Source organism: Coccinella septempunctata, chromosome 2, assembly GCF_907165205.1.
Source record: "Coccinella septempunctata chromosome 2, icCocSept1.1, whole genome shotgun sequence".
In the NCBI taxonomy this organism is placed as follows: Eukaryota; Metazoa; Arthropoda; class Insecta; order Coleoptera; family Coccinellidae; genus Coccinella; species Coccinella septempunctata.
Window position 1 is genome coordinate 47,537,843 of NC_058190.1, and position 18,055 is coordinate 47,555,897.

At 36.7% G+C, this 18,055-nt stretch overlaps 3 protein-coding genes across 4 annotated transcripts in view; 2 read left to right on the forward strand and 1 right to left on the reverse strand.

The window, feature by feature from the left end:
- Positions 1-731: 731 nt before the first annotated feature.
- On the reverse strand, positions 732-3,820 carry LOC123308425. Its single transcript, XM_044891062.1, has 2 exons — positions 3,254-3,820; positions 732-2,210 (listed from the first exon to the last, which is right to left on the reverse strand). Exons 1-2 carry the CDS (start codon positions 3,652-3,654, stop codon positions 1,703-1,705), a joined length of 909 nt encoding a protein of 302 aa, XP_044746997.1. The 5' UTR covers positions 3,655-3,820; the 3' UTR covers positions 732-1,702.
- A 10-nt stretch (positions 3,821-3,830) lies between these two features.
- Positions 3,831-6,566, forward strand: LOC123308424 (uncharacterized oxidoreductase YjmC-like). The gene is made up of 8 exons (XM_044891061.1): positions 3,831-3,967; positions 4,138-4,281; positions 4,508-4,696; positions 4,829-4,944; positions 5,442-5,540; positions 5,607-5,802; positions 5,985-6,142; positions 6,345-6,566. Exons 1-8 carry the CDS (start codon positions 3,940-3,942, stop codon positions 6,510-6,512), a joined length of 1,098 nt encoding a protein of 365 aa, XP_044746996.1. The 5' UTR covers positions 3,831-3,939; the 3' UTR covers positions 6,513-6,566.
- A 1,729-nt stretch (positions 6,567-8,295) lies between these two features.
- LOC123308731 (semaphorin-1A) overlaps positions 8,296-18,055 on the forward strand; it is a 322,740-nt gene continuing 312,980 nt past the window's right edge. For both annotated transcript variants that reach the window (XM_044891524.1, XM_044891521.1), the window contains exon 1: positions 8,296-8,864. The gene's annotated coding sequence lies outside the window, so the exon portion shown is untranslated. The remainder of the gene's footprint in view (positions 8,865-18,055) is intronic.

Below are 18,055 nucleotides of genomic sequence, written 5' to 3' on the forward strand. Positions count from 1 at the left end.
AGTTCAACAAAAAATACCTTTTATAATCTGCAAATACGAACAAAGCAGTGTGGAAGTTAGTTAAGTCTGAACTCGGTACTAAAGTTAAACAGCTCAATTTCGATGATGGTAGGCGGCTTTTCTTCCCTCTGTAGTGGCTGAGGCATTCGGAGGTTATTTCAGTCATTTGAGCGGGCTTGCTCTCAAGAATTATTATGTTAGCTCAATCTTGAATATATGCAGTATGGGTACCCGAAGATTGATGCCTTATAATTTCTTTTTCCGCCAGAGGAAGTCTCCTCCGCATACCATAGATGATTTAGAGTTGTGGAGGCACGGGCCATGACGCCCATCTGCCAGAATTTTTAAATCGATGTCCCCGATCGTTGTCGAACACCACGCTAACCTCGTGAACGAATCGGTTTGCAGTGACCATTTTCACTACTCAAAAAATAGAAATCAATCAATGGATAAATAAGCTGATTTGTTGAGAAATATTTCAGTAGGTACTCATTGCCAATCGTTATTTTCTTAGATATCCCATTTATTCCCAAACAATGAATGAAATTACTAACGAATAAATGCAATTAGTATCAAGTAAATATAATACAAATTTCAATGAATAAACAGTATATTAATAATCAAGTGATATATATATTCATACGAAATATAACCTATTATTTTTCACGAAATAAAGAGTACAATTTATGACAAATAAAGATTTCTTGCGCCATATTTCAATTCAAGATTTATTTATTGTTCATAAGCTTCATTTAATGTAAATAAACTCTTCTCTCAGCGGTGAACTAGAAAGGTAACATGCAGAAAGTATTTTTGTTTCAAATGAATTAAGCATTCAACGGTTTGAGAACTGCAAACCAGCGGTTTTAAACTCCACAAACTACTCGTGTTCTTGAGGCAATTGTTTTGACCACTTTGCTCAAATAATTTTCAATCAACAGCTTCTGTACTTATGTTTAATCGTAATTATATTATTTGTGTTCTGTGGTGGTAGGTAACCCTGGGTGGATTTGAACATTCCAATTGAGAGGATCAGAGTAAACATAGTCAGAGAAAGGTGTAAATAATATAACTCAAGACTCTTCTTTCAAAAACAGAGTTTTATTAGGAATATATTTTTCCTCCGAAAGTATCGATTAGAAATTCACAATAGATATATATCTCATTTTGAAAAGTTTGTGTGATTTGAAGATTTGATTCGGATCGATCCGACAGGTTTCAAGAAATTGATCTCATACTTCTTCGAGTCGTTACACGGAAAGATATAGCTCTCATTAATTCTCAATACCATAGAATATTAAGGTGTGATTCTCAGTGATAACACATACTTCGTTGTAGACAAGGGGAACATATCTCGTAGGGTTTAAAACTTCTTTTCAGTGCATATATTTTATTTCTGTATTCAGTTCTATGTATACCACTGAGAAATATTGAGTATTAACCCCCAAGGTATTCATGTAGACACACCGCTGATTCCAATCCCGAAGAAGGACTCGCTAATAATGCGATTGTTTTTACTTCATTATCGAGTCGAGTAATCTGGTATACCTACAGTCCTCTCATGACATAAATATTTTTAGCAATGTACATAATGCCGTCCTAACATCAAAGGTCCTATTTGCAAAATTCAGGTTTTTGATCTTTCATGATACTCATATTTTTGAACCCTTCGTTTCTAGAATTGTCACAAGCGGAAGTGCAGTTATTTTCTATTTCTATAAAATGTCTGCTTAGACTGATACTCATAATAATTGTCATCACTCTGGCAGCTGTAACACTGCTTCTCCTCTTGTTCTTTCCGGCAACACTCATCGCATATATAGTCATCACTGTCGCTGTCGCTGTCTTCCAAAATATCGCACCTCACTTTACACCTCTTCCATAGGAGCTTATAATGACTCTCGAAAGATTTCCTACTGAATACGCAGTCCTTTTTTGCGACCCCCTTGATCATTTTCTCGATGATATCTTGAAAACCTTTCAAGTAGCGCTTGTAGGCCGCTGGCGGGATCTTCTTGACCTTACACTCGCCACACCAATCTGGGCAGCAAGATGGCGGATCTGGACCGAGGCATTTGTCACATACTTCGCTACTTATGGGACAGTTGTTATCTGGTGGATTGCACTGTGGTGAGCAGCAATCTGGTTCATCTGTTTCGCAACAATCTTCTGATTCGGGAGAACAGACATCTTCTACCTCACTGCAGCATCTTAAAAATAAAGGAGATAAGCATAAATAATTGGGCTCGGTGTGGAGGGCATAAGTGAAACTGCTTGAAACTTTTGAACGATTTGGCTCTATACCTAATTTTGAAATATATCAAAGTTGATTTCTCTTCTTTGCCCAATTGAAATCTATTTAATAATTATTGAATCTATCATTGATAGTTTTGCTTGCACTTGATTTCATGGAACCTGCTATGTTTCCTTCAAATAAACTTTGATTGAAGAAGAATCACTCATCTCCCTCTAAATGTACCTACTACAAACAACTAAAGAATAAAACCTTTCAAGCAGAAAGTGATTATAAAAACTTTTTTGTCATATATAAAACGCATAAAATTCCTCTTGCTTGCCAAGTGTCACAGATAAGAGGTTCAGCGATCGTATTTCACTCTGAACAGTTTATGGATGTTATACTGCCTATTGATGGGTCTAACGCCGGCGCATGTTCTCTGAAGAAAGCGTACACGTGCATGCTAAACTGGCTTCACATTATTAGAACTCGTTTTCTAAATGACATGCGTTTCCAGGAATTTTTTCGATGTGAAATATGAGCTTAGTCCTTCTGACATTTTTACGATAAGATATTTTGCATGCCGTATAGTATTTTTCAACAGGAATACCTTTTATGGTTTTATGGTGGATGAAGACATCACTTTTTGTGGTTAACAAATGTAAATAGGATATTAGGTATCTGTTTGTACGATTTTATATCCTTTTTTATATCCAATTATTCTTCACTTGAAGAGTGGAGACAACTGAAATTGCACAGACAATTAGGATACATTTTTATGGCCCTAATAGAACTTTTTATACATGGGTTGGTTTTAAAGATTTCAGTAGTGATTTTCTTGCTTGTTTACTGGGAATTTTCGGTTCGAGGGAAGCTATCACGAATATTATAAGCCTCTTATTATTTTCTTATCACGAAAAAATCCAATTTTAGCCTCTTTGTAGAGTTTTCATTGAAATATGAAAATCCTACTGAGGCGACTTCCAACTCAAATTGATTACGATCACTCGCATTTACCTTGTATTACCTCCGCAATCAGGTGCCTTTTTTGGACACGATATGTTATATTTTTTTTCACAAGGTGGGGGAGAAGCTCTTCCCGCCTCAAATATGATCATACAATTAGCTGCCAACATCTTTTTCAGCTGGGCCAACGCTTGGCCCCAACATCCAAGCGCTTCAGTTATGTAAAAATCCTTATAGGGAAATCTACAGGTAGGTCCATAAGGAACTGTACAATCCATACCATTCAGCCAACAGAGTGCCTTGTACCTGTTTTCCGGATGAGCCAAATCAAGTTTCTTTATTCGCTTCAAAACTCTCAGCAAATCTCGCACGTTATACCATGGCTCGTCCATGTGATACTCCACATTTCCTATGAAATTGGTGTAATATCCTGGGTCGTTCGGACAAAACATTATTTCTGGTGTTTAGATCAGTTCTATTTGTTGAGTCGATATTTTCTTCGAAAAATATTCCATTGTGAGGTGAGAGGAGGGACCAGCGTTTGAAACTGTGAATTTTGATTTTTCTTAAGTTCAGTTCATGACTTTAGAATTTCTAACCTTTCAAACATAGAAAAGTCATGTGAGGCAAAAAGGACATGTCACACTGACAGAAATCGTCAGAAAAACGGCCAAAAAGTATAGTTTATGTTGTCTGTTAGATGAATTGTATTTTTTAGCAGGAATAACTTTGCTGTTATGGGGGAACGTGAAAAGGGAGTGACCAGTAAGTTAATAATTTTAACTAGTTTATTGCTTTTTCTGTTATTCCTCTGATATTTCTCTTCTTCATAGCCACATAATGCAAACCATCTACCATCTGTAGTTTATTCTGATGATTTCAACTTCAGGCCATGCCATGACCAAATTGACGTAATTTCAATTCGAATATTCCAGGTATTTCTGTTGAAAATGCCAAACTTTTCGTTTTTGAAGCTCTGAAATCTGTTGGGACTCCAGATGAAGCAGCTTTCTTATGCGCTGACGTTTTGATTGAGGCTGATAGAAGGGGACATTTCAGTCATGGGATGAATATTCTCCGTAAGAATGAGATGGTTTTTGTTTTGGTAGGGGCTCATTGGGAGATACGAGTTTTTTTCGAAGCAGAAAAAGAAGCTCAATGTCAACAAGTTTGAGCACCAGAAGGCCAATATTTTTCGCCTTATTCTTTTGTGAAGCTGTAGATTCCTCTTTAGCCTCCCATTGATCCTCATCACTTAGACCTTGCAAAGTTTTTCGCTAAAAATCTAAAACTTTCATTCAACAGATAAGATTTTGATGGATATCATGCGAAACTTGATAGATTGTAAGGCTCAACCAGAAATATTGTCCGAATCGCCGTCTACTGCTTGGATTGACGGTAAAAACGGTCTAGGTCCTGTTGTGGCAGATTTCTGTATGCAGTTAGCTATAAAAAAGGCTAAAGAGGTTGGTTTTGCCGTAGTTTCCGCAAAAGGTGAGCGAAAATCTTATCAATCTCGTAAGAGATAATTTTAGTTCAGAAAGTTCTTTATTCTACTGAGTCTACAGAATGTTATCGATTTATTCTTGGAACTGATACTCATAAATAATACTCTTCATCCTGAAGGTTCTTCTAACCCTAGTATTATGGGTTACTGGAGTGAATACGCTCTAAAACATGACTGCATAGGCATGACATTCACCAACGCTGCGCCCATGATGGTACCAACAAGAGCTAAAGAAGTATGTATGTATTTTTCTCCTTTTTACATTTCTATCTTGTATAAATTTCGAGTATTTCTTCTGAAATGCCGATCTATCATTCCTTGAAGCTTCTTGGATTTATTTCTACTGGAAGTTGTTGATTTGCCAAAGAATGGATGAATCAGAGATGAAAGAAAAATATCACGAAATACTTTTGAACCATGAACAGGGTTACTGTGAAACACTTACAATCACCAAAGATATATTTTATATGAAGCATCAGATGAATCTGTCACAGAATGTTTAGCGGTGACTGTGAACTGAAAAATAACGCAATTACTATTATGTTATCTGTATCTACTAGCTCAAAGACTCTTATACGAGAAATATAACCCAAAAAACCTAATCGTAGCTATGTGAAGATTAAAATGAAACTGAATGGTGGTTATCTTCTGAATGCTTACTAGGAGATCTGGAAATAATCAACAAATTTTCCAATTGAAGCAAATATCTTGATTGCCACATTTTTTTTCCAGGGTGCCGTGGGGCCAAATCCCATAGCCTTTGCCGCGCCATCTCACGGTAATGATTCCTTCTCTTTGGACATGGCAACGTCTACTGTATCAGGAGGAAAGGTACTTATATTTTCATCCTTTCCAATTATGCATGGAACTCATCGACTTACCCATCTTTTCATGTAGATCGAGATATGTAGAAGAAAACGAGAACCTCTTGTGAAAGGTTGGGCGTTTAATGAGAAAGGCATTTTAGAGACTGACTCCGAAATAGCTGTGAAAAAGATGCTGCTAGTTCCTTTGGGAGGACTAGAAAACACGGCTGGTTACAAAGGCTATGGTCTGTCTTGCATGGTGGAAATATTCTGCGGGATACTTTCAGGTTTGTTGAATCGGTTCAGGCAGGATTAGGAATTTGTTGGTTTCAAGTTTGGTCAGGAAATATACCTAGGATACCTGATTCTCGAAAACCATTCTGAATTGATTCCATAATGATAAAAATTTTAGCTGTAGAAAGAATTTCAACAATTTTTGCCTATTGACTTCTCTTTCAACTATTTGAAGGTAGTAAATTTGGGCCGCAATTGGATATTTGGAGTGAAGACAGAACTGAACCTGCAGACGTTGGACACTGTTTCATGGCGATCAATATTGAAAATTTTGCCCCCTATTTCAGAGATCGACTACACGACCTTTTACTCACTCACAGGAAGTGCGAACCGGTAATGGCAAACCTTTCGTTTAGAACAATCCCTTGTCCTAAGATTTCGTACCTACCTACCTCAAATTAACGACAAAAGAAGAAATTATTTGACGGATAGGCTATCACTTTATTGGTCATTTCTCTTTAGCCAGAGTTCTACTGAACTAAAATGAAATTGTTCAAGCTTTACGCTTGATTTGCTTCATTATTACTTGTTTTAGGTGGACCTTTCCAAGCCTGTGTTGATACCCGGTGACCCAGCAAGAATGTACAGAAAGAAAGTGGCGAAGCAACAAGGCATAAGGTATTCCCAGCAACAAATAAACACATGTCAAATATTTGCCAATATACTAGGGATTAAACCATTGCAATGCCAAACTTCAAACTAGTATGGTTCATTGTATTCCAAAGACAGATGCTGCAATAAAATGAATATGAAAAAATTGTTTTAATCTGATCCCAGGATTATACAATTACAGCTCGAAATAATATATAATATCAGAGAAATTGTTCGCTTACATTACCGTTATAGACCTATATATACTTCATTCACTTTTATTTTAGCAGTCGGTTGGCCATGGAAATTTGACACATTTCACTCTGTATTGTACGAAAATGTGGGGTTATGACGCTTGTCAAAACATTTTTGGGTTGTAAATCAACGCTATGTAGCCCGTTCTACGTAAAAGTTTCTGTTATTACGTATTTTATCACAATGTCGAATCTCTTCGGAAAATATGTGACGAACATAATTGAAGTTTATACAAACTGATTGAAGTCATGCCAAATCCAGTTATTTGCGTGGAAAATACAAGAGATCAGTATAATATCATAATATGCACTAGCTTGAGGAGAGTTAATGTTCGTTATCTTGGCTTACATCATTTGTAGATTTCAAAAATATTCACTCGGAGATGAAATGGATATGATGCAGTGGTTGGGAATGGGTATCTCCCGAAGGAATTAACAGATAATTACAAAAATGTTAAATCATCTTGCATCAATATAAGTAAAAGGAATTGAAGGAAGTTTCAAGTTAAGATGAACTTCACCTTTGAACAAAAATTTCACATGAATAAACAAGTAACAGGGCAACTTGCGCGTATTTGTGTCTATTCATCTTAATACATTGATGTAATAATAATAATTATAGGTATTTATTAGTACCTTAAGACATTTACATTGTATAGGACAAGTCAAATGAAAAATAGAAAAATCCGTTTTAGGGAACTTATTCTCCGATGACGTTTATCGAAAATCCTGTAGTAAACTTTTCGCATTAATTCACTCGAATATGAAATTCTCAAATGCCACCACTTTTTTGGGTCTCCCAATAAAAGGAAATTCTTTGTCATCCTCTTCATTCACAATCTTTCTGATTGTGGAAATATCCAGCAGAAATATATGTCGTTTAGATTCAGATGAAACATTATATAAATTCTCTTTTCTCTTACATCGAATATGTTCCCTACCGTCTGACATATTGTGAATTTTAGAATATCAGGGTATAACTATTTGAATGAGCGGACCTGAATTTTAAATTGCACTTCTTGAAACCCTGTCTCTTTTTTCTATCACTTTCGGCATTTTCGTAATAAAAATTGATATTAGTTGTGGCAACGGCGTTATGACATTAACGACATTTCATGAGTGCCAACCTAACTTCGTTCTAGTTACAAAAACTTGAGAAAATTATTTCATGGCCAACCGACTGCTAAAATAAATTTGAATGAAGTATAGGTATCGTAAACTGTTTGATCTCAGGCAATATTATCAACGATTGTCAAGATTTACAAACTCAATGGTGGATAAGCTACTGAGTTGTTTAGGATGAAACTATTCTAAGCTCGACTTACACACTTTGCGAAAGGTGCAAAAACACTTCCTGTATCCACTGTATGATTTGATCACGTTGCACAGGAGCCAAACGTCTTCCTGACATGATTGATACGTCGATATTCTTCAGTCATGGTCAATTAATATCGAAGTTATGAGTTCAAACTACAAAGTTGTAGCTACAAAAACCGAAAAAACCATGTGGTTTTTTATGCCATCATCTGCGTCCTACTAAAATGAATCGATTTCACAGGACGAGAGCTTGATGAAGTGAAAAAAAATGTCAAAAACAACTTGAAATATATGTACCAGTTTTTTCCAAAAGTACACATGTGATCTCTATTAATTGTTGGGCAGTGTATTTACGGCATTCCACCGATAACAGGAAAGGCGAGCAGTATTCTCCACCCACACATCCAGCACCATCTATCCTGATAACCTTCAAGAAAACCGGAAATGGACCATAGTAGCTTGGCGGGAGCTTCATCCATCTATTCGAAACGCTCATTTCTGAACTGGCTCGTCAGAGATGGCGCCAAAGACCGGGTTTAAAGCCCTATTGGCACAGTTTTGTGTTGTGCTTTAATGCATCACGAATGGTGCGTAGCCGCAGAGAGTAAATTCCGTGTTACATGAGCAAGCGCGTTTTATGTTATCGATATTGTTTGATAATTTTCTACCAAAATAAAAGTGAACCAGCAAAAAAGCTCGAATGTTTTATTTGACCGAGAACGCCAGTGTTTGGAGTTAGCCCCTCGAACATCAACTTTCATCGTGTTTATGTTAGCAGTTGACAGAGAGCTTTGGGTTATAACCTAAAAATTGGTTGATCTATATTCATGTAGTGAAAGCCCATTTGGAATTTATGTGTGGTGTGATCTGCAGCCTAACATACCCAAAATAAGGTTGGTTGGTTTTTATCAGTTTCACCGCAAGTTTAAGTCAGTATTTCACTATTTTACGAGCGAATCCCTTGTGTTTATTAAGCTATCAAAATGATAGATGGCAAGTAAACAAACGTGCAGGTCCTGTAATCAAATTCGATGGAAGGGCTTAATAATGGTGTTAAAAAGCCAGTTAAGTGATTTAAATAATAGGTCCTTTCAAGCAGGTATTATAATTCTCAACCTAAACCATAATTATTGAGGAGAAGCTGTAAAAAGTCCACAACAAATGATTTGATGGACCTCAATTAATGTTAAGTGGATATTTTTTTTCATTAACCTTGTTTCGTATTTTGAGAGAAATAGAATTTTTTCTCCAGCAATTCGTAATGAAGATATTCTACATGGTTTTGTGGGATTCTTGCCACAGATCCCCCATGGAGATTGCAGCTGTTTCCTTCCATGCATGTCACTGAACTCGAAACTCGAATTTTATTTAGTTGTTTCGATTGAATCGAGAACGTATCATAATACGTTTCATCATAATGAAAGAAATACCATGAATCTCAATCTTTATGACCAAATTCGACTGGGAAAAACATACTGGGTTTCTTTTCCTGTGTCAAAAAATATGGAGTTTAAATTGGTGTGTACAGTCTTGGGAAGAGGGAGATTAATTCAAATTTCAATTGAAGCTATTGTTTGCTGAAGAACAAACTCAATTTATTATCAGTTAGTTTTCATTATGGAACTATAAAGGGGACTGAAATTGATCATGATTTCAGCATATCCTGAAGAAATCAATCATAATACTGGATGAGGATCTGTCTACTGAATAAATTATGTGACACAAGACGGATTTTTATGATGTGTTTCCAACCGAAAATTGTAGATAGTTTATCTTGGTGAATTCAGATCGACATATTGACATATAGGTCAATATGTTATCTTCAGATGAGTATAATTGAAGTTGAAATTTCAAATTAGGATGCATCAATTATGATGATATTCACATTGTCTTATTAAGTGGAGAAACAGAGCCCAATCTTGCTCAAAAAACAACGGAAAAAAACTAAGTTGGAGACAACCATGCCAGGGCCACTACCAATACAATTCTCTAACTTCCTTAAATGTAATTTTTCCCCCAAAATGCAATTTATTCAATCAGAACACTACTTTTCACTGCATCACGAAGATATGCCATCGACCCATAAGGAAACGAAAAAAAGAAAGCTCTCGTATTTTTTTCGAACTGAATATAGGTGAAATACAAAACAGCTTCGATCATTGTTTTTAGAAAGAAAATATGTATAACTCAATGCGATGTATGTAGTTGCTTCTTGCGTTGTACGACACTGTTCAAATTGCATGTGCATGAAAATTCTGTGATGTTTCCCTCTTTCTTTGAGTTTCCTCCCCAAATATCTGAAACAATAGGAATAAAAATTAATGAACTGATGAATGAGCTTGTGAAATATTGTAATTGTGTTCTGAATACGTACATTTTTTTGAATGAAAATATATGAAGGCATACTGAAGAAATAAATTATCCTTACTGCACTTCTGATGAAAGCAACGTATCCAGGATAATAATTTAATTTCAATTTCCTTTGTCTCTGTTTTATCGATAAAAGTAGCGAATTTACCTACGAATTGCAGGCTTACTGGTTTGTAGCGAGTAAATTAGATCTAGAAAGAATTTTCCACACTGTTTGTACTTTTCGTTCTTTATTCCTATAGTTCTTTATTAAAAAAGGAAATTCTTATCATCGCTGAAATGCACTCCTTGGAAAGCACTTCTTCTCCTTTTTTAGATTTATTATTATTTCCTTGCCTATTAACGATTGCCGTCTTCCCAAATAAGCCATTAAGTAAACACCGGCTACCGTTCCATAAACAATAAATAAATTTCCATTGATAGTTGGAACTTTATACTTCCTCACGGCGTCGGCCAAAAAACCAATTTCCATACTTTAACGAAGCACTCGCTTACTTTCCTGATCCCCTCATATTCTCGGTATTAGCGTCGACAAATTCATTTATGTCCGCTTGGAAATAATTATTGCCTTTCTCATTGGATGTCATTTTACGGTCTTAACGAACTCGGGTTAGTAATAATTTTCCCGTGTCGCTTAAAATGCAGTCTTCATACAGGTAGCGAAGTTTTGACGCTAGATTTATGGAGTTGCGAAGGAAGTTTTCATAGAAAGGCCGCAGTGCGGCAGGATAGGAGCTAGGAAAAATCGCCATTGTGTTGCACAGAATATGCAGATTTTCTTGTACGTTATTTCAGTAAGTTGCACGCTTTTGGGTGAAAGAGAGAATGAATGACGTCTCTCAGTGGCGGATTAGCAGTCTTGCCCACTCTAGGCCCTTCGCCATGTACATATTTTGAAAGGGCATTTTTTCTCGTAATGAATCTCGAAATTTCATCAACCTCGAAGCAACCGTTCGGTCTTGACGAAGTTTCAAGTGACATATTTTTGGGAATTTTTCGAAGGTCGACTTGGAGTGGATTATCTTCCAGGAAAATTATCGTAGATCTTACTGCTATACATATTCTGAAAGAGTAACTCTTCTAGTAATAAATCTGAGAATTTCATCCGTTTCGGCACAACCGTTCGGTCTTGAGCAAGTTTTAACTGAACCCAACTTTTTGGGAATTTTTCGAAGGTCGACTTTCGAGTGGATTATCTTCCAGAAAAATTATCGTAGATCTTACTGCGATACATATTCTGAAAGAGCAACTCTTCTCGTAATGAATCTCAAAATTTCATTCCCCTCGGCACAACCATTTGGTCTTGACGAAGTTTCAACTGAAATTTGCCATTTTGAAAAACTGACATTTCAACGATGAAAATCTAAACGAAGGGTGATAGGCTCACAAATTTGTTCGGGATAGATTCAACGTATTCTAAAACCCATTTTTGCATACCAAATTTCAGATATCTATCACTCCTTAAGAGGAAATCAAATTTTTTGTTTTTCCACTTTTCATTTTCGAGTTCACTTTGGACGGATTGAATGTAATTCTCTATTGAATCATGAACTATTTAGTTTTCTGGAATCTACAAAAAATCGAGATGTTATGCGTTACATGCGACCCCAAAATTCATTGTAGGGCCCCCAGCTTGTCAATGCGAATCAAAAACAATTTTTCACTCTGTGGTCATATCAGCTCGAATGAGATCTGCAAGATATTGTTGGAGCGATTCACCGTGAAATTACATCCGACAATGAGATATAACACACAATCTACCATTTCGCTATGTTATTTTGGTAGAAAACGAGCAATCATTAATCAAATGGAAACCTCTTGAAAGCAATTTAAATGCTTTCAGATATGCCTCGTTATTCTAAACAGACCATGCATATGAGGAAGGATTGTCTATGAAGTTATGAACGTGGAAATGAATGTTACGATATAGAACAAGGACTTTAGGTGTAATGTAACGAAATTGTAAGAGAAAATTGGGAAAAAATCTGTTCCAAATTTTAATCCATGAATCTTCTTGAGGAATTCGGAGTACGAGTAGAAATCTAGTTTCATTGTGACTTCTAGTCACATTTTCTAGTTATTTTCTTCATTTTGAGACATCAAAGTGTCTCCCCTACTTTTTCCCCCGATGATTTTTTTCTGGGTGCTCGTATCTGAGAGTTTTTCGTGTACAGGGTGGGCAAAATTCGTTGTCTACTGGGAAGATCTCAAGAACTAGAGCAGCTAGAAGAAAACGGATGGCACATTTCTGAGCCCATTTTCGGAGAAACAAAGAATGGTGAAAACCGCAGCCTCCTACGATACTTCGTTCTTGAGTTTGACAATTTCGTATAGTTCTCATACCTTTTTTGTCTTTGAAGTTACAAATCTGAAACTTCTACAGGCACTTTTTTACGTAGAATTCACTGATGAGCTCGAAAAATTTTTTCATTTGGAATTATTAGGTGAACTTTAATTTTTTTAAATACAAACTTTTATTGAACTTTTGGGAATCGTCAAAATCTCAATTTTTGTTTATAACTCGAAATCTAAAAATGATAGGCTGATTCTGTTTTCAGATTTGGATTAGTCATGAAAAAAGAGCTCGAGAATGTGCAATCCGTTTTCTTCTAGCTGCTATAATTCTCGAGATCCCCCCACTAGACAACGAATTTTGCCCACCCTGTACGTCAGATTTTTAATTCTAGAAATAGGTACTGTTGAAATCAATCGTCCATTGTCGTCACTGTCTTGTTTGACTCACTGACCGTAATTATTCCAAGTTACCTATAGCATTTTCCCCTCTAGTTCTATAGCTTCTCAGCTGAGTGAGAATATTTTGGAAATCATGAATCTCTTCGTGAAATTTCCATCGTTGTTCTGCAAATCGGCCGATGCACCCCTGTACTGTTCAGCAGAGAGCTGAAAAAAATTCATTACATTCAGCTGGCGCGATTGTCGCCTCTGCCGGGTCACGATAGTTGAAATTCTATTTCCATACCACCTCTATATCTTGAGCACTCCGGCTTGTTATCCCTGGTGTCCAGCAGCCATAAATTATATTTGCCAGACAGATATATAATCTAGAGAAATATCGGCGACTCTCCCAGAAAGATGCTGAATAAGTGAATAGACGGCATTGTCCCCACTCTGAGCTGCTGGATTCTGATGATATCCGTGGATATTATTTAACCCGTTTCAAAGGGTTGACTCGGTGCTTTTATGAAATTCCGGGATGTCTGTTATTAGGATGAATCCTTTATGGGGAAAATGGTATTGGCCGTTGCTGGAACACTGCGGGGCAAAATTGGATTTTTCACTTATTAACAATAAATTCGATGCCCCAATATTTTCTTCGGGATAGAAGTTGTGCAATTTTTGTTTGGAAAATGAGCACTGAGTCACATTCACCCAGCGGGGATCTTTCTAATATTCCTTTCTCCACACAGGGTGTCCGTTTAATATACTTCTCAAGATCAAAATGTAGAAACAACTTCATATATGAACAGGGTGTTTCAAAATTGGAGGTACAAAAGGAAAGAGTAGATTCCTTCTGGAATCTACACTTTCTACTCACCTGAAATTTGGCATAAATATTATAATGGATGGTTCATGGTTCACACGATGTGACATGCCAATTTCGATATCAAATCTACAGGGTGTTTTTTTTGGAACACTTTCCCCTTTTCCTTCAGAACCTTTTGATGTAAAAAGAAGTTTTTGTACTTAACTTTATTGGCTCTTTTAGTTTTGTCCTTCTGCTACCGATTTCCTCGAAACCCTCACAAGAATCCAAATTGTCATGAAAAATCCAGTTAGTAAGCCGTTAGTTATGACACATAATTTCAGTTGAATATCTTATTGTGAAGTGTGGATACTTTCAAACTGTAACATCCTGTATCTCGAGAATGAAACTTTTGCGATCCCAGGTTTATGGGCTTTTTTCCTCAAAATTGCTTAAGGAATCTCCCCTCTTCGTTTGCATCTCCAATTTAGGAACAGCCTGTATAAATCGAAAAAAAACCATGTTCATGCCTGGGATGATATTTGTCATTATACAGGCTGATTCATCGCGGTGATTAGAAAATCGATCACAATTCTGTGTTGAAAATTTGCATGTTGAGGTTTTCGACAATGAATTTTCTCCTCTAATATATTTTTACACCTTTGCAACTTACGGTTATACCGGAAACTACTATTCTTTTTTTTCGAATGGCACACGTTTTTGCATTGTTAGATAGCTGATTTGAAGGCAATTACAACAGTAGGTTTGCTGCTGTCATAGATTGAGTAGAAACCCAACTTTTGGAAGTTATAGGGATTCTTCTAAAAAAAAAAAACGGTGAGGAGGCTTTGTCCAACTTTTTCATCTTCTCATAAACACCCTGCACATTATTGGTCAAAACAGCGAACAGATTGTCACAAATCGCAATATGCAAATCTTCAGCATGAAATTATGATGATTTCCCCATAAAAGTCTCATAGGCCTTCGCAGTGAATCACCCTGTATGGTTGGATTCGACATTTGGAGAGTTTTTCAAGGATGCCATTCAATGTGGAGTATCCAATTCGAAAAAAAAAACCGCATTTTTAAATGTGGCAATATTACTTTTGAGCTCATAAGAATGTTATTTTCAAACAGAGGGCTAGAAGTTAGAAATTCCATAAAATTTTAAGCACAAATGGCCATTCGCCAGGTTCAAAAGTAACATATGCCCACAGCACTTCAAATGTTGGAATATTTCTGCTGAAAATGATCAACGGGTGATCTGAGACCCATAAAATTATTATATTCATTTACCTACATATGTAGTTGAAATAGTCTTTGCAAGCATCTATCGAAATGTAGAATAAAATATAGGATGTTCTTGTACATCAATGAGTTAGCCATATTGCACAATTCAATAATGGGGAATTCTCCTCAATTTGGGTTATCACTGCATATGCAAGTTTAAACTGAATAATTATGAGTTTCATTCATGATTTTTTCAAATTCACCGCGGAAACTATTCAAAATCATCCTTCAAATATGGGGTTTAAAAATTTGAATCGCTTTGTGCGGAGTTTACGTTTTGGCAACAGCGCATACAATACAATGAAAAGAACAATGTCCGATCAGCTTGTTTATAAAAATAACAGCTGTTGATCTACAGGCGCCTACTTACTGGCGAGCTTCAACTGCAACCGGCTATAAAAATCCCATAAAATTTTACGACCTTCCTCGTTCGTCGCAGACTTCATAGACAGCCATCTTTGTCTATCTCATGAAGATAATGTATTTGTTGTCCTTTATTATCAAGGCATATTTCAGTCAATGTTGCCAACTTGTGCAGTCCACATGAAACGCTTTAAATTTTAAATACCCATTTTTACTTTTCATTTTCAAGTGGTTAAAATAATTTTATTTTGGGAAACGGTAGAAATGGTTATTTCAAAATGTGACGTTTCAAAGATATTTCATAAAAAATAGGTACATCATTTTCGTCAGAAGGAGTATTGGACTATTGTAGGCTGATTTATCCAGAACAACATCTATTTGGATGTACCTTCTATATATTGTCGCCTATCCACTGATCCCATGAGAGACCGGAAGTTACCATATCTGAGGATAGCGTGAATTTTATTTGGATTGGTGAGAATTGGGAGAACTACCTACACCTTTTTGTGAAGATTGCAGGATTTGGATTCTTCCAAATCATATCAGTTTCATATTCAGTGGTGCTCCTTCTTCACAGTTCTCAATCTTTTACTCAGCAGTTCATGTCGAAGGCGTCGCTTTGGTCCGAGTTACAAGCCGCTGACCTCTGGGCCTATCCCGCCCCTGCAATGGCGCTCTCTAGCCGGCCCTGCATCGCGTTCAATAACATCAGCCGGAATTGAAACACGTTGTCTTGAACAATCATCGCCCGAGCGTAAAAACTGCTCCCCACGTCTGTGGTTCGTCATCGGATAACTAGATCCAATTTGGCGGGGCGATCTTATGAAAATAGAAGAAGAGTGCGGAAGATTTTTCTGGGAGATAAGGGCCTCAATTACTCTAAATAAGGGCCTCGCAGCCTTCTCCCCAGCAGGAGGCGTTGCGACAACGAGAAATGATTATCTATTTCCAGCGGTTTGTCGTTATCTACGGGACGGTTCTTTCTCCTTTTGTTTCCCTCTTAGTTCCCGTCTAGATACAGGGTGCTAGTCGGCTGTTGCAGGGGGGGACAATCGATCGGGGTTGCTGAGGGGATTTTCCGCTGATAGGTTTGGTTTTCCTTCGACATTCACAGGAAAAATATCGAGAAGCGCTTAAAATCAGGCTCCTTATGGAACTAAACCTTTGCTGTCTAATATAAGGATTAAACAGTTTAGGAATATTCTGGCTCTACAGTTTTGAATCATCCTGTATATTTGTCTCTATCACCAATAACCATTTTGTGGTTTATAATTATAAGCTGAAGTTTGTGTTGCCCGTAAAAGTAGGGAGGAAAATGCATTATCTGGAAGAACCTTTGCGAAATAAATCAGATAGTGAAATAATTGCCTGTCGAGTATTTTTCCTTCGTTGCGTATGCGGTAGGACTAGATGAAATTGAAGAATAATGATTTCTTTGCCAGGCCAGGGGGCTCCGTGAATATAAATTCACCTTTTTCCATTTCTGCATCTAGAAATTCAAGATATTGGGCGGTATTCTCATTTTCCTGAGTTGGTAACAAGTTTTAGTGAAAATTCAGTGCATTTGAGATTTGAGGAAGTAAACGGGAACTTCCACAGACTCCTACCTACCAAGGAATATGTGATGATTTTTCTGGAAGATAAGTTACTCTAAAGGGGACCTTAGAAAAATTCCCAAAAAGATGGGGTCAGTTAAAAATTCGTCAAAAACGAACGGTTGCTTCGAGATCGCTGTAATTCTCAGATTTTATACTAGAAGAGTTGCTTCTTCGAAATGTGCATCACTTTCCGATCTGTGATGATTTTTCTGGAAGATACGCGCTTTTCACCTGTAAATGGAACTTTTCGAAAATTGCAAATTCCAATCTGCGATATCTCCTGTTATACTTGTCCGATCCAATTGAGATTTCCGCTTCCTTTCACCCTACTAAAAATGACAGTAAATAAAGCTTCAAGCTTGAAGTGACAAATTTGATTATGAAACTGGACGTTAACATGGCTATAAAAAATAAGGACCATCGGACTGGTATAGAAATCTACATTCCGAGTATGCCATAGGAAGGCTTCGTTTCGAATTCACAAGGTGCTAAAGTTTAATATAAAAACGGTTTGAAAAAACATCAGATTTTGTCAAAATACACGTTTTTCGAGAAAAAATCCTTTCGATGCACAGCATTATTGTATCATCAGTAAGACAATACGTCTTTGTGGTAAAATTTGGTTGTGATAAAACGAAACTATGGGTTGATATTCAACATGGATAATCCAAGAATGAGACGCTCAGAAGTGTGCCAGAAGTATCAACGGACGAAATTTCGAGCAATTTATTCAGGGATGACTGTGGATATTTGAAATTATTAGCTTGCTCTTTCTTTTTAGTTTTCCTACCTTGTGAATCGGAAACGAAGCCGTTTTGGCCTATAGTTTATAAAGAAAAATAGGGTGATTTTGGGTTCATTGGTAACGTGTGGCAATTTGCTTTCGGGACAGCCTGTATATCCCCTTAAAGGTACAACGTAGTTCGACGAAATAGAGTTAAAATTATTGGCCGCAAAGTGGCTGTTCTACGTTTTTGTA